The sequence below is a fragment of the Typopeltis vanoorti genome, chromosome 8 (assembly GCF_054136105.1).
Source record: "Typopeltis vanoorti isolate ZY-2024b chromosome 8, IOZ_Tvanoo_1.0, whole genome shotgun sequence".
Lineage (NCBI taxonomy): Eukaryota > Metazoa > Arthropoda > Arachnida > Uropygi > Thelyphonidae > Typopeltis > Typopeltis vanoorti.
In genome coordinates, this window is record NC_143556.1 from 88,820,165 (window position 1) to 88,834,529 (window position 14,365).

At 32.8% G+C, this 14,365-nt stretch overlaps 1 protein-coding gene across 1 annotated transcript in view; it reads left to right on the top strand.

Moving 5' to 3' along the window:
* Positions 1 to 14,365, top strand: part of LOC150104181 (WD repeat-containing protein 17-like) — a 243,105-nt gene that overhangs the window by 29,778 nt on the left and 198,962 nt on the right. The window contains exons 4-5 of the mRNA XM_090396419.1: positions 4,059 to 4,336; positions 6,970 to 7,083. Of these exons, the coding sequence (XP_090252545.1) occupies positions 4,059 to 4,336; positions 6,970 to 7,083 (392 nt within the window). The remainder of the gene's footprint in view (positions 1 to 4,058; positions 4,337 to 6,969; positions 7,084 to 14,365) is intronic.

Sequence of the window (14,365 nt, forward strand, 5' to 3'; positions counted from 1 at the left end):
CCAGGTTTCAAATTTGTTATTTCTTATAAGTGGGGCATTGAGGAATTTATCTGACTTTCTATAGAGAAATATAGTTACTATTTTTGAGAAAAATCAACATTTTAAAATAGAAAAGTAAATAAAAAGAAGTTTATTTATTTATTTTTTTTAAGTATAAATGAACGCCGCAGAGTTGTGGTGTTTCTCCGGGTTTTAAAGAAAGATGCAGTCTCCTTAAATATCTCTTTTAAATTAATTTTCAAAAATAGATTGACAGCGTATATAGAGATTTTAGAACTGTAGCTGTTTTATATTTAGTAAGTTTTTCACCGGTTTATCTTAAACTGCTAAATTGAACTTAGCATATCGATGGTTTCAATCTGGCTGTTGTTATATTCCATAACATCTGTTAATCTTCATTAAGCTGATGTATTCTTTTTATTCTCTTAATTTTTGAATAGACCGCAAACAGTTTAATGTCAAAACAGAAATACATAATCCTGTAAAGTCTTTTAATAATCCAAAGGGAATAGAAGGAATTCGTTCAGTCTTACTTTTTTTAATACTGTTTTCAACGACTTATTACCGTTCTTTATTGCAAGAGCAGGATGTGGCAGATAAATGCGCCATCTCACATTTTTAATCCTAATCAACATTATTTGTATTCTAAGATTTAGATTTTGAAAGTTACCACGAAGCTAGTCTTTATTTTGACTAATATACTCGTATGTGATTCAACCCAGTCTTTTTTTAGTCCAGTTGTGAACCGTACTCATCATTTTAATATTTACTGTTTCAGTTCACCATAATACACATTCACACCTGGAAGTGTTAATTGTTTTATTTTTTTATTTTATTTTAATCGGATTAATGTTTTATTTTTAATCTGCTTGTATTAAATATCCGATGACAGACTAAAGAGATTAAACATGATTATTAACAATAACGGCATTGTTTAGTTGAAATTCGCTATTGAAGATTATCGCAGTCAATTTCCACAGAAAAGTATGTCACATCTTAAATTCAAATTAATTACAAAAAAAAAAAAGTGTGCTAAATAGTAACGAACGTGGGAGTTTACCCAGTGAATAATCCACAATATTTATGCTCTCTATAATTATATAGCAGGCGATGACAACTTTTATTAAAATGAGAGAATCATTAATGTTGTAGCAGAAGTGATAATTTTTCATGACGTCATTTTTTTTTTAAAAACGCAGTGTAAATATTTTCGAAAATGAGTATTTTATTTGCGAAGGATTAGCTTCGAGTCTAATAGGATATCGGCTACTCTACTGAATGCAATCTTCGCCAAAGAGGTATGTTATAGAGTAATTACCTTTGTAAGTAAATTAATTCCAGTTCTCTTAGGGAAAAACTTGTTTCTTTGTTATTTTAAGTAAATTAATAGTCAGTGCTTTATCTGTTGCTGCGAGTGAAGCAAATAGAAACCCCCTAGTCTTTTATGCACGTGCTAATTTTATTTCTTAATTAGCAAAAATAAGTCGTGGTAATTAACTGAAAACGGGCTTAGCATTTTGTCCTCTTGCTTAATTGAATAGCTTCAGCCATGCCTTGTGGAGATAAAGTTTTAATCTACTTAGCCTGATAAATGAATTTTTCTTAGTCTTTTTAATTAGCATTGGCTTTCTCTCTCCATCGGCTTGAAATATGTGGGGTTAGCTACTTCACCAACAAATATTGCACTTCGCTTATATAAAGAATTCCCTTAGTTGAGAAAATTATGTTTAGGTCACTCACAAACGGCTATACATTGCCGTTTTACCCACCACTTAATCTTTTTTTGTTGTTGTTGTTTTGCTTTTTTAGGAGGAACTCACTCACTTATTATACTTTATAAAGTATCTCCAAACTACAGTTAGTAGATTGTTTCAATTAAGTTTTTTTTTTCTTAAACTATGTTTCATTAAACAGCGAAACGAACTGTCATTAATTACACCATCATAGTATAAAAATGCAACATCGATCAGTTCAAAAACAACTTAGGAATTTGTCAATGTGTTTTTAATAAATAAGTCCATACGAACAATATAGATTAAAGGATCAATGTTTATCCATTGATCCAACGGATAAACATTGACAAGAACAAGCAAATTCTTGTTCAATTTGTCAATGTCATTTGTAAACATTGTCAATGTCAATGTTTACAAATTAAAGAAGTAGTTCTAGTTCAATTTGTTTATATATATATATATATATATATATATATATATATATATATATATATATATATATATATATATATATATATATATATATATATATATATAAGATACCTTTAATTACATCACTAACGTAAGTATGCATAACAATATTATATGAAAGGGCTATCGTATATTCAAAACATTCCATACATAAAAAAATGCATAAAAAACGCAGATGCATTACTTCTCAAGTCGGTTATTATCTTGCCCAAGAGAAGGAATCCGTAATGCAGTGGCGAGGAAGACGCGACGTTTTTCTTTGATTAGAAAGACCTGGTTTGGAATCTTATTTTGGGATGCAAGGAACCATACAAGGGTTTTGAAAAATACCGTGAGTTAACCTCTCTTATAAGAAGGAAAACGGGGGTTTTCATCTCACAAAACATCCAAACCGGTCCGAGAACATGGGCAACTAAATTGACATAATATAACATCCTTATATACTTAGTTCCTTAGGCCGTAATTGCAACCAAATCAAAACTAATCTAAAATTTTTTCGTTTATAGCTTCAAAAGAGCAGGCTGAGTGTTTCTCTGTTTTTATCCCAGTCATTTCATTTAAATCACCTGTCTTTTTTTGCGAATTAGTGTTATCGGAATATAATACATTGTCTTGATGTTCTGAACACATCTCAACTACCTACTATTAAAGAATCCAGTTTTTTTTTATTCCCAATATATACAATAAAAAAAAATCCGAGTTTATAGTGGAGGGGATAAATGATCTTCGCCTTGCAGATAATCCCAATAACATATAAAGAGCTCCAATTCTATTTCACTTCCCTCGGTTTTATGTTACATAAGTACTGAAAGAAGACTGGCGAATGAAGAGCTGCTGCGATGTCTAAAATATCACAAAATAAGATGAATAGCACGTTAAACGACGTAACTGTGTGTGTGTGTGTGTGTCGTTACTTCTGGTTTTAGATGACATTAAGATAGCATTAACTATACTTATGTGAACATGAAAATTTATTCGTCACGTGGATAACAAATAAAATTATCAAACAATATTTTTAATTTCATGTATACATCGTAAGCATTACAGCACGTATTCTGTTTTTGTTTTGTTTTTTTTTTTTGAGAGAAAAAATAGAATATCAAAATTATATTGTATCAGAAACATGCTGAAGATGCATATCATGCTCGTTTCTGAATCTCTTAACTTTTCACGTTATCATAGGCTTAATAAAGAATTTTTCACTGTAGCAGCAAAGCCTAAAAATGGCGTATGAATCACGCTCCCATCGCTGTCACACTAGTAGGGAGCTAGCTCTTCACATTAGTAGGGAGTAGGCTCTACTCGACCTTTGGAGACCTTTTTCGGGAAAGAAAGAAAGAAGAGACATCCTTTTCGAACTCCTTTTGCTACGTGACTGCCCACAGTCTCCTTCAAATCTTCTTTCACTACCGCATAGAAATATATTTGTCTCCTTCCCATCATAAATTTTGATAATAAATGAATAAAATAACATATAAATTTTTTTTCTACTTTTTTTTCTTAATGTGAAAATCTTGTTCCAACTACGAACTTTAGATGACATCTTTTGACAGACTTCAGTGATTTAGTTCTTGCGTGGATGTGTATGCTAAATGTGTATGTGCACATGCTACTCAACAATCTATTCGTACTGCTTAGCGATTTAAAAGAAAAAAAAAACTGACTTTAATCAGCATTAAGAATTATAATTGGCAAAAAGAAAAAACATGAATCTCTTACTAAAATTTAGAATGCGCTGCAAATATCGATTCAAAATAAATAAATAAATAAATATGATGCAAAAAAATCGTATATCACTTTTCAATCAAGTAACACTTTCTGTTTTCATCTTTTTTTTTTTTTTTTTTTTTCTAGATGCTGAAGTTGGAGTTCTCCGTATCTGGAACGTGTCAAAAAATAAACCTCTTCACAACTTTCGTTTAAAACAAACTGGATTTCAGGCGCTTTGTGTCCTACCCGGTGACAGAAAGCCATCATCGCAATCACGCTCACTAATGAACAATGAAAAGTTAACGACGCCTAGTGTCTGTGGCCAGGTGGCGCTAATTTCTCGTGTTGTATGTCTGTTTCTGGATGGAGGAGTTGGTGTTTACAGTCTTCAATGTCGTAGCTGGGAGTTTTTCAGAGATATGGTAAGAAAAAAAAAATTAAATCGAAAAAAAAAAAACAGTTTTTATATAATATCCAAAATGCGTTTTTATTATTGAAATGGGGCACGATATTTCCAGCTTAACTCGATTACTAATAAAACCTCAACTCTTACTAAAAAATCAAATAATTAAAATTTATTATCCAACTTGATGTTCATGTTTTAGTGTTTCACCGATGTACGTAAGAATGTGTGAACTATTGGAATAATGCGCTAAAATTATGTGTTTATAAACTATAAACAAACGCTTAACGTAAGTAAATTTAGCTAAAGTAATAATAATTATTATTATTACAAAAAGTAATATTAATGTCACCGTACAGTTACTGAAGATCTAAAAGAAACCGCAGTTACTGAGCATCTAAAAGAAACCGCAGTTACTGAAGATCTAAAAGAAAAACCTCAAATACTTTGACACCCACTCATTTGTCTCATCTTTCAAACAGAAACAAATTAATTGCCAAGCATTTGCACTTCAGTTATTTAACGTGCTAGAGACACTTAAATTGGCAGACGATACGTATATCTTTTCTTTTCTTTTCTTTTTTTGTTTTTTTCTATAGGAATGAGAGAAAGCAGCCGTTGACATTCCGCGGTACTCCTCCTGAAATGGGAAATTCCATGAAGTTAGAGGACCGCAGTAAATCTCTTCCCCAAGTGATGCGGTACTTTCAAGTAACTTGCGAATACCTTAAAACTTCTAGAGGTCTAATGTTTCTTGTGTAATTCGAAGACAACATTCTTTCCTTCTCGGAACTACAAAAACAATTCAACCACTGGACAACTAAGAAATGTTATAACCGACATACTTATTACGTTACCAACTTGCGTTACCTTCTTTCCACACTCGCAATGTACCACTGTTCTTTCATATTCAAATTCTTTTGTAAAACATCGGGGTTAAAGTACAAACGTAAGAAATCTTACGAATGGCATGTTATATTCAATTATAAGTGATTGAAATTATCAATTTAATAAACGTCTATATTAGAAGAATTCCATTTAAAAAACGACTTTGTGTGATTTCATTTTAGTTGTTTTTCCGTTATGCCTAAAATTCCCAGAATAGAGTTCAGGAAAAATTTGATTAATTAATATATAATTAAATAGAATGATTGATATAGTTGCATAACAACTTTTAAAAAATCGAGTGAAACTCATTATTTCAGACATTGTAATCATCTGTTAGAGGTGGGACAAGGTGGGATAAGGGCGCTCGTTCAGCCATGTTGCGGTAGGCGACGACGCTATGCTAACAGGAAACTAACAATTCCTGTTAGCGTAGCAAGTGCGGAAAGTTCTTCCAAGATTAAACGGATTAAAAATTATTGGCATAGCTTATAATTTAAATTTAGAAGAGTTTATAAACAGTTATATTGTGCAATATCCCCGTAGAGCAAGCATTTAATTATTATTATTATGTAATCGTTTTACATTAATGTTTCTCTTGTAATAAAAATAAAAAAAAAAGGAATTGGAGATTTTTAAATATTTTTGTCTTATAATCCATCAGGGGTGATATTTAATTGTTTGCCGCAGGGCCTGATCTAATCTGGAGACGGTTCTGCGCGTCACAAGTGCAAATCGTTGGTAGCCACGAACACATCTACTAGTGGTGATAATCTGTTACTTTCCAAAAGATAGAGCTCAAAGAGTTCCACCTATTCCCTTTTGGGGAATGATAAAAGAAGCTAGAGGATATTATAGATTTCGTACTTCATGAAAGGAAGTTATGCAGAAGTTCTGCTGTTTCCTTCATTTGATTTTTTTTTTTGTTGTTGTTGTTGTTAACGGATTGTTTCAATCAGACAATGTTTTCTCAAAGTTGCGTTTTCAGTTTATTTTTGATGAATTGTGTGAATAATGATTGTTCGTGCACTGATTTTCTATGAACTACTTTTCCATTAAAATGATTTTTTTTACGGAGGTGACATTCGATGGCTTGACTTTCAGGGAATTTTTGTATACTTTTCAGAACTATTATTTTGATTGGTCTTTTGAATCTCATTTTCATTTCATCCATTAATAACATGTTTCATTTTTTTTTTTGTTGTTGTTGTTGTTAACGGATTGTTTCAATCAGACAATGTTTTCTCAAAGTTGCGTTTTCAGTTTATTTTTGATGAATTGTGTGAATAATGATTGTTCGTGCACTGATTTTCTATGAACTATTTTTCCATTAAAATGATTTTTTTTACGGAGGTGACATTCGATGGCTTGACTTTCAGGGAATTTTTGTATACTTTTCAGAACTATTATTTTGATTGGTCTTTTGAATCTCATTTTCATTTCATCCATTAATAACATGTTTCTAGTTGAAGATACGTAGATTCTTCACTCATACGCAAATATATCACTTGACATCTGAAATTGCGTATTGCATATCCAGTTGGAGTAAACACTCGGTTGCTATGGAAACAGTCGATGGTTAGAAATACCAAACTTTCTTTCGCATAAGCACTCATTTAAAAATTCTGTTTTAAATGAGCTTTCATATTTCATACAAATAAGTATGAAATATGAATTATAATTGCTGCTGATAATTGTGACTGATAGATAAATAGATAGAAAGAGATCCGAAGTAACAGATAGTGTTTATTTTTTCATCAATTTCAGGGTCACTTGGAGACCATATTCGATTGTCAATTCAAGCCAGACAACTGTGATTTGCTAGCCACTGCCAGTTTTGATGGCACAATCAAGGTTTGGAATGTAAACACCATGCAAGCAGTAAAGTATTCATTCTTTTATTTAATTAAACAAATTGAAAAAAGTTTTAATTTTTATTAAATGAATTTGATTATATGAAATAAAATTGCTTAATTGGTGCTTATTGATATATATCGAAAACGGATGTTTCAATAGTGTTTTTTTTAAAGAAGAATTATGTCGGTATTACTGCAGTAAATACATATTTTCTTCTTGTGACATAATATTTTATGTTGTGTGAGTTAAAAATAAAAATCTTCTTTTCGGTAATCTTGAAGTAAATACCTGACAAACTTTCTTAGCTGGCATTCCAATAAATCACAACAAACATATAATTAAGTTGCACAAATGAGCTTGAAGAAAAGATAATTTTTCTTCTTTCATTAGTTCTAATCCTTGCTTAAGAAATAAAAAAGCACTTCAATAACATTAGAGCACTTTTTTTTTCTTTCCTTCACTTAAACGCATTTTGGTTTTGTTGTTTAGATGTACAGTTTCGAAAGAAAAGATTACGACTAATGGCAGTTGTTTACTCAAATAAAAAAATTTCGATAAAACCTTTAAAAAAAAAAGAAAATGGAATGTCATCACTTATTTATCAAAACAAATAAATCTTAAAAACACTTTAAGAGATTAACAAAATTAATAATGCATCGTTGCTTTATGCCTTTGTTTGACTGTCAATTTTCATAACGTCTTTTAATAGTTTTACGAAAGATATTAATTATTCTAAAAGTCATCTTGGGAAAATTAATTCCCATTTAATTTAAATATTTTATGCATGATCATGAATTCGATCAACTTACAGTCATTTATTATGCAACCTTTATTTCAACATTATTCAATAATAGATCTTGGTCAGAGATTAAAGTGAGTCAAAATTCATGTTAGTTTCTGGGATAAAAGCCCATCAGCTTACGGAACTTCTGGGTTTTAATATCTCTAGGGAAATTATAGAAATGGCAACTCTTTTAGATAAAGTAGTTATAAAACAGCATTCCGTTATTGCGAGTACGATACTCCTCCAGATATTGCTCAATGTGCCGAAGATGAAAAACCTCATAATCACAATTGAATGTTGTTTGTTCCCTTGTAGACTGTTAACTGAAGCAAGCTATTGAAACATCGTCATACTTTCTAATTTGGGCCTCACGAAAGTTATTTAACCAGCTAACTACACTTTAACGACAGTCTGCATTTAATATTTGGTAGCTGCATTTCGCAGTTAGCAAATATTAAATGCAGACTGTAGTTACTAAATTTACGAAAGCCGTCTCATCATAGAATGTGTGTATGCCAAGTGGAATTCTACAATTCCAAAATGGGTGCTTCTTTCCACCACCGTTGGCAGGCGAAGTGTTCTAAGATCAAACACGTGAGCATGTTCACGATCACATCTGTAACATCTTCGAGCACTTTCTCAAGAATGATTGAGGGAAAAAAGTATAAATCTGCGATGAACTATAACAAAAATAACGTGAAATTCGTTGTACTTTTAAATAACTGAAAATTACGTTATAAAAAAGTAATGATAAAGGATGAAATTAGTTCCAGACTTGACTAAAATATAACCACATTGCCTACATCACTTATAAAAAAAGTAGAAGATATCGCAACGAGAAAAGCAAAATTCCCATAAAGTTTTTATTTTATTTTTTCTTCTCATTCCACTATAGTCCCAGTTCGACTGAGTGGGCTAGTAAGATAACCTGGATATCCAGAAGTTTTTAATAGCCACTTCAGACGTCTAATAAGTAATATGGTAGTCTCATACCGGCTGATGAATTCTATCTATCACAAAATATCCATGCCGTGGTGGGATTCGAACTATCAGTCTGTTTGGAGAGCAGATAAGCTAACCACTGGGATAGCTAAACTGGCTCAATTTCTCATTCTGATTACAATTTCTTAATCCCCCCCCCCCAGTTACATGAAAACTTTTTTACTGGGATAGCTAAACTGGCTCAATTTCTCATCCCGATTACGATTTCTTAACTCCCCCATACCCCCCCAGTTACATAAAAACTTTTTTCTAGACTTTGATTTCAATCGGTCTAATGCTATCAATTTCTTTTGCCTTTTCACTGCGAGATTTTATGAATAATGTCACATGATCACAAAGAGTTAACATCACCTATTCTGAAAGAGACATTACAGAAAATTAGCCCTGTATGTTAAGTAATACTGATCGTCTAAGGAGCACAATTAGCTAACTTCATTGCAGTATTCAACGTGAAAGGCTGAAAGAGCATTAAACTCGAAAGAGGCTGAAAAAACCAAAACTATATGCCTTAGGTGAGATTATGCTCAGAGAGTGAAAAAATACTATTTAGATATGGAGTGCACTTTTTTGGAGTTTATTTATTTATTCGTGTGGAGTTCCCCATTTTCTTCAACGTCTCTTAGGGTTGAGCCATCCTAATTAAGTATGTATTTTATGACTGTAGATCCGTGTGTGTTCACGGGCCGGTTTGCCTATTCTGAGGGACGAAAAATCCGAGTTTCCGGGTGAAAAAAATCCTCTGCCTCCGTATGAGACCGGCTAACTGACCTTTAGTCGAAATAGACCAAATAAAGATTATTCACGTCATAGACGAGAATTGAACCGACGTCTTTCCAATCAAACAGCTTCGTCTAAACCGAACTGAGCTACGGAGGCTCTAGACTTTTGGAATACAATACTTCGATTCTCCTCGTATTGGGCTCAGTATTGGGTACAACAGTTTGAATTCTGATCACGTGCTCTAGAATCATGTAATCAAAACTTGAATAACATAAGTAGAAAATATTAAAAAAAAAAAAAACTAGACAAAATGTGGCGCATTGAGTTTATTTGTTCGCCTGTATTCGTACGTATGAACAAAAAATATATATAAAACAAACAAAGAAGGAAAAATAAAAAGAGTTTTCTCGACATGTAGTGGTAGGCTAAGCATCAGAGCAAGAGACATTTCGTCAAAAAATAGGATTCCTATAGAACGTGCGATATTACATATATAAAGTCGCAAAAAATAGTATTAAGAAAGGTGGGCCTATCTTAATAATATAGGCCCACCTTTGGCTGCATTACAATATTTCGTCAGCGTGACAATTTTTTTATGTACTTCGGTCAAATATCACGAGAACGTTACCATTGTATCCAAGAACAATTCTCACGCGCTTTTTCACATCATCCTACATACATATACATGTCGAATCCGATTAAGATCGACTGAGAAGTGGTCAGTTGATTAGAAGTACATCGTTATCGTCAGACTGATCCAAATCGATTTTTCTGTGTGATAAGAAATACTGGTATGAGGAATGGCCCTTATACCAGTATTTTTAGAAACCATTAGAGAAGGAATTACAATGCTAAATGTAGTAAATAGAGATGCACCACTCCATTCACTATAATAACAATAAAAACTAGCTGACGAATTCTACCCCAAAAATCACCAGCACGGATTCATTGCTATGCGTTACATTTAGAAAAAATGCGGTCCTGCCCATAGCGTTCGGGAGGTTGCCACCAGATACCGATTTTCCCATCCTATGAAAATAAAATTGCGCATTCATCTTTCTAAAAGTCGTCCAGAGTCTAGATTTTGTAATTTAAGCACAAATGCAATCATTGCGGACTATAATCGCTTGTTATTATAGGTTTGTACAAGATTCATTGCATTGTTCTCACACCGCTACTCATGTCCACACCCATAGATGTCCGCACCCATAGATACATGGAAAATACTAATGATTAAAAAATAACAAGATAATGGAAATCCTATGGTGGTTGTTAGTTTACATTGGATTAAATTCAATCCTGTGTCCCTCCCCCCCCTTTTTTTTTTTTAGAAAAGGAGCAACCAAATACTTTCAACTTTTACTTATAAATTTAACACAAGCTAGGTTAAACCCTACTCAATTGATCATTATCTATGTTAATCTCTTCATTATATGAAGTCACTATATAATGAAATTAGCAATTACCTTAATTCAGTTAGCAATAATCAGATGTTAACAACTAATGATTTCTTTCTGCACACGTGTAAAATAAAAATGTCATTTTTTATTTTATTATATTATTAATCTTAAATATTCCGAAATATATTAAATAGATTATTAGCTTCTGTTGAAAAGCTGATTGTTGTTCTTCATATTTTAAGAAATTTATAAAATTCTCTCAATCTCGGGTAACATTTCAACAATCGCAATATGCAGCATTTACTAGTAAGACACACCAAACGTGACAAATAATTAATGATTGCTTGACTGTACTTTTAAAAAAAAAAACTTCTAAAGAAGAAGAATTAAAAGGAAACACAGTGTCAGCGAGAAAATTATGAAAGAGATAAAAATGTGGATTTTAATGGGTGACGGTTACAAAGCGTTTAAACCTTCCTTGATAACGCCAAAGTAGCTATGTTTAGTATAAATAGCGTAGTTGCTGATAGCAGAAAAGCGATATAACGGCTGTTCGTAAATTATTCTATGCTGGCATTAAACAGCATTTTAAAAATATCATATGTCTGCACACACAAGAATATTACACTTCTCTTTAATGACCAGTCTTTGAAATTCTGCACAACAGAGATACTGTTAATTTGAAATTGTTGATACAAATGAAAAGAAATACTGCATTTGTAAACATCTGTTTCGTAATTTGTCAATTCATGTGATAAATAGGAAAAAGTTCTCGTTTTATTAATGTATAATGTACATAAATATATAAAACTGTCAATTGAGATTTGATATTCTCATTAAATATTAATTTTTAATTGCTTATTATTAAATTATTAATAACTATTAAAATCGTTAGTTATTGATTGTCTTATCGTCTAAAGATTTTCTTCACAAATATTTCAATAGACTGCTATTATTACTAGTCAAATATTCTAAGTAGTCTGTTGTTCGGCACTTTCTCGCATAGGGTATTTTGAGACTTTTTTTCGTTCATCAAAAGTCAAACTTTGAACTGAAAGTAAGAATATTTGATGATATTATCCCGTTTGGAAAAAAAAGTCGACGATATATTTATCCAGCTCAAAATGTAGGACAATTGAGCGAACGTTGGTTGGGACTATTGTATCGAGTAGTGAGGGCATGAATAGAGAACAGCAGTAAATGATATCTTAAAGATAAGAAAATACAATCAGGAAATTTCTTTAATCATACCTGGTACAGAATCACCGTCCCGCTTTGGTTCTCATGGCGTTTAGAAGATGGAAAAATATGGAGAAACTCATGCAGCTCTTGATGCAATGTCAAAAGCAGCATAATGTTTGTTCAAACATTCCATTCTTCGAGACTTACAAAAAACCGATCCCCTTGAAATTCTCCAGTAGATAATGAACTTCAGTGCTACCAAATAAACATCCCTGTCTTATTTCTCGCAGAAAATATTTCACTGTATGTCTATATTTATTGATGCGTGTGTATATGTGTTATTTCCTGAGAAATTACCATTTGTGCTGTACTATATTCAGCCTCTAATTTCTCTCTCATTACTTAGGCAGGTCTTCCCCCTTTAATGGGAGAAGGTTGAGTCTGCTCTCATGGTAATCTAGTCCACCTTGGGAGAGTATATTTTTTGTATGACTGAATAAAGGACATCACAAACATTCATGTCCAAGGCGGGATTCGAATGCCCAGCCGTTTGGCTGGAGAGTGGATATGCTAATCACTTGGCCAACCAGGCCGACGAGCAATTGCTTACACTATAAAATCCCCAGATGAATTCATCTGGAAGTTTCCAAAAAAAATTCTTTAAAAATCAACAATGTTTCGTTTCTCTTTTTTTTATTTTTATTTGCTCTTCTCATAGAAAATGTCATCCGATTTTTGGGATATATTTTCGCCTTCCTCCTCAAAAGTAGTAAACACCATGTTCCAACCATTCGCTACCACTATTTTGCAATGCAGTTTCGAACCCAGTGTCATAGGAAGGCTGAGGCATCGAGGCAATTGCCAAGGTACCGGTATCAGAAGGGCGCCAGTGAAAAGATATTTTATCATCACTTATCGAAATTCTTCTTCTTCTTCTTCTTCTTCTTCTGCAGCTTTTCCCACTTAAGTGGGGTCACTGTTGATAATCACCACTTGTCGAAATGTCACACTAAAAAAAAAAAAGCCCTTAGCTATAAATTTGACAAAGGCGCTAAACACCTAGTTATGCTATTCGAACCTATCACATTAAATGCTCACTCCCTTTTTTTTAATATCTGCTACAGCCATCTTGTGGAATAAAGTATCATCATCAATATCTCCCAACAACTATAACCCAAAAACCTTTTAAAAAAAGATAAATCTCTCTCATCTTTCTATTCCTAACAAGCCGTTAGCTTGTTAGGAGTAGAAAGATGCTGTAAAAACGTATGGCCTCAAACATTCCTGGGTGAGATTACGATTCTTAATCATCATTTTCTTGGGTATATTCTCAAGGGGGTATATACATATTATAATAATAAGTTTAACACAATTTAGATTTCAGGGATGGTTTCTGATCAGTGAATTTTCTATTTTATTTTTTAAGTCTTGGATTTGATCAACTGTTATATTTAGATTTTTTTTTTAATTCCATCTTCTGCCAACCTGGTTACTATTCCACCAACAGCTTTTTATTCGAATGTTACTGTGAACAAGGATGTTTTTGGATAGGAGGTGAATTTCGTCGTCCAGTAGATCATTGACTGTTTATTGGAGACTCAAAGACTTAAAACAGTTCCATGTTTGGTCTAGAGTTTCTACGTGATGAAAAACAAACGAGAGTCACGTAGAGTTTCTACGTGAGTTAACCTTCAGCCTGCAGTAATTCCAACTCCTTTTGTTTTTCATTGTTCACTCTTCATATCCATATAGCAGTGGTTGGTTTCGATAGCATATTATATTCTTAATTTGTTCTTTCTGGTGACTGATCCACGATAAGTTGATCAACCTATAGTAGACTAATACCGTGCATGGGCAAAAAGGAACTTGTTTGCATTTACCTTGAAGAGTTGTGGCTTATATTTCTTGGAAAACACATAAGATCATAAAATGTTCCAGAAGGCAGCAGTGGAAGGGATGAATAAAGAGGAGGGGAGAAATTTGTTCTGCGAGTTTGGAGATGCACTGTGATGGAGTGTTGTTGATTAGTTGCAGCATGCGTTTGAACGGATTTTACAGAGAGCGGGAGAGGGGGGGGATATTATTAATACTAATTCTGATGAATAGTGGCTAGAAGTATTTGTAGAAGACGCAAAAATCGGAAACCGAGTGCCTGCGTGAAAGTGAGAGAGGGTTCATTAATCAGTCTGAAACTCCCCTCCCCTTTTCTGTACAGAGA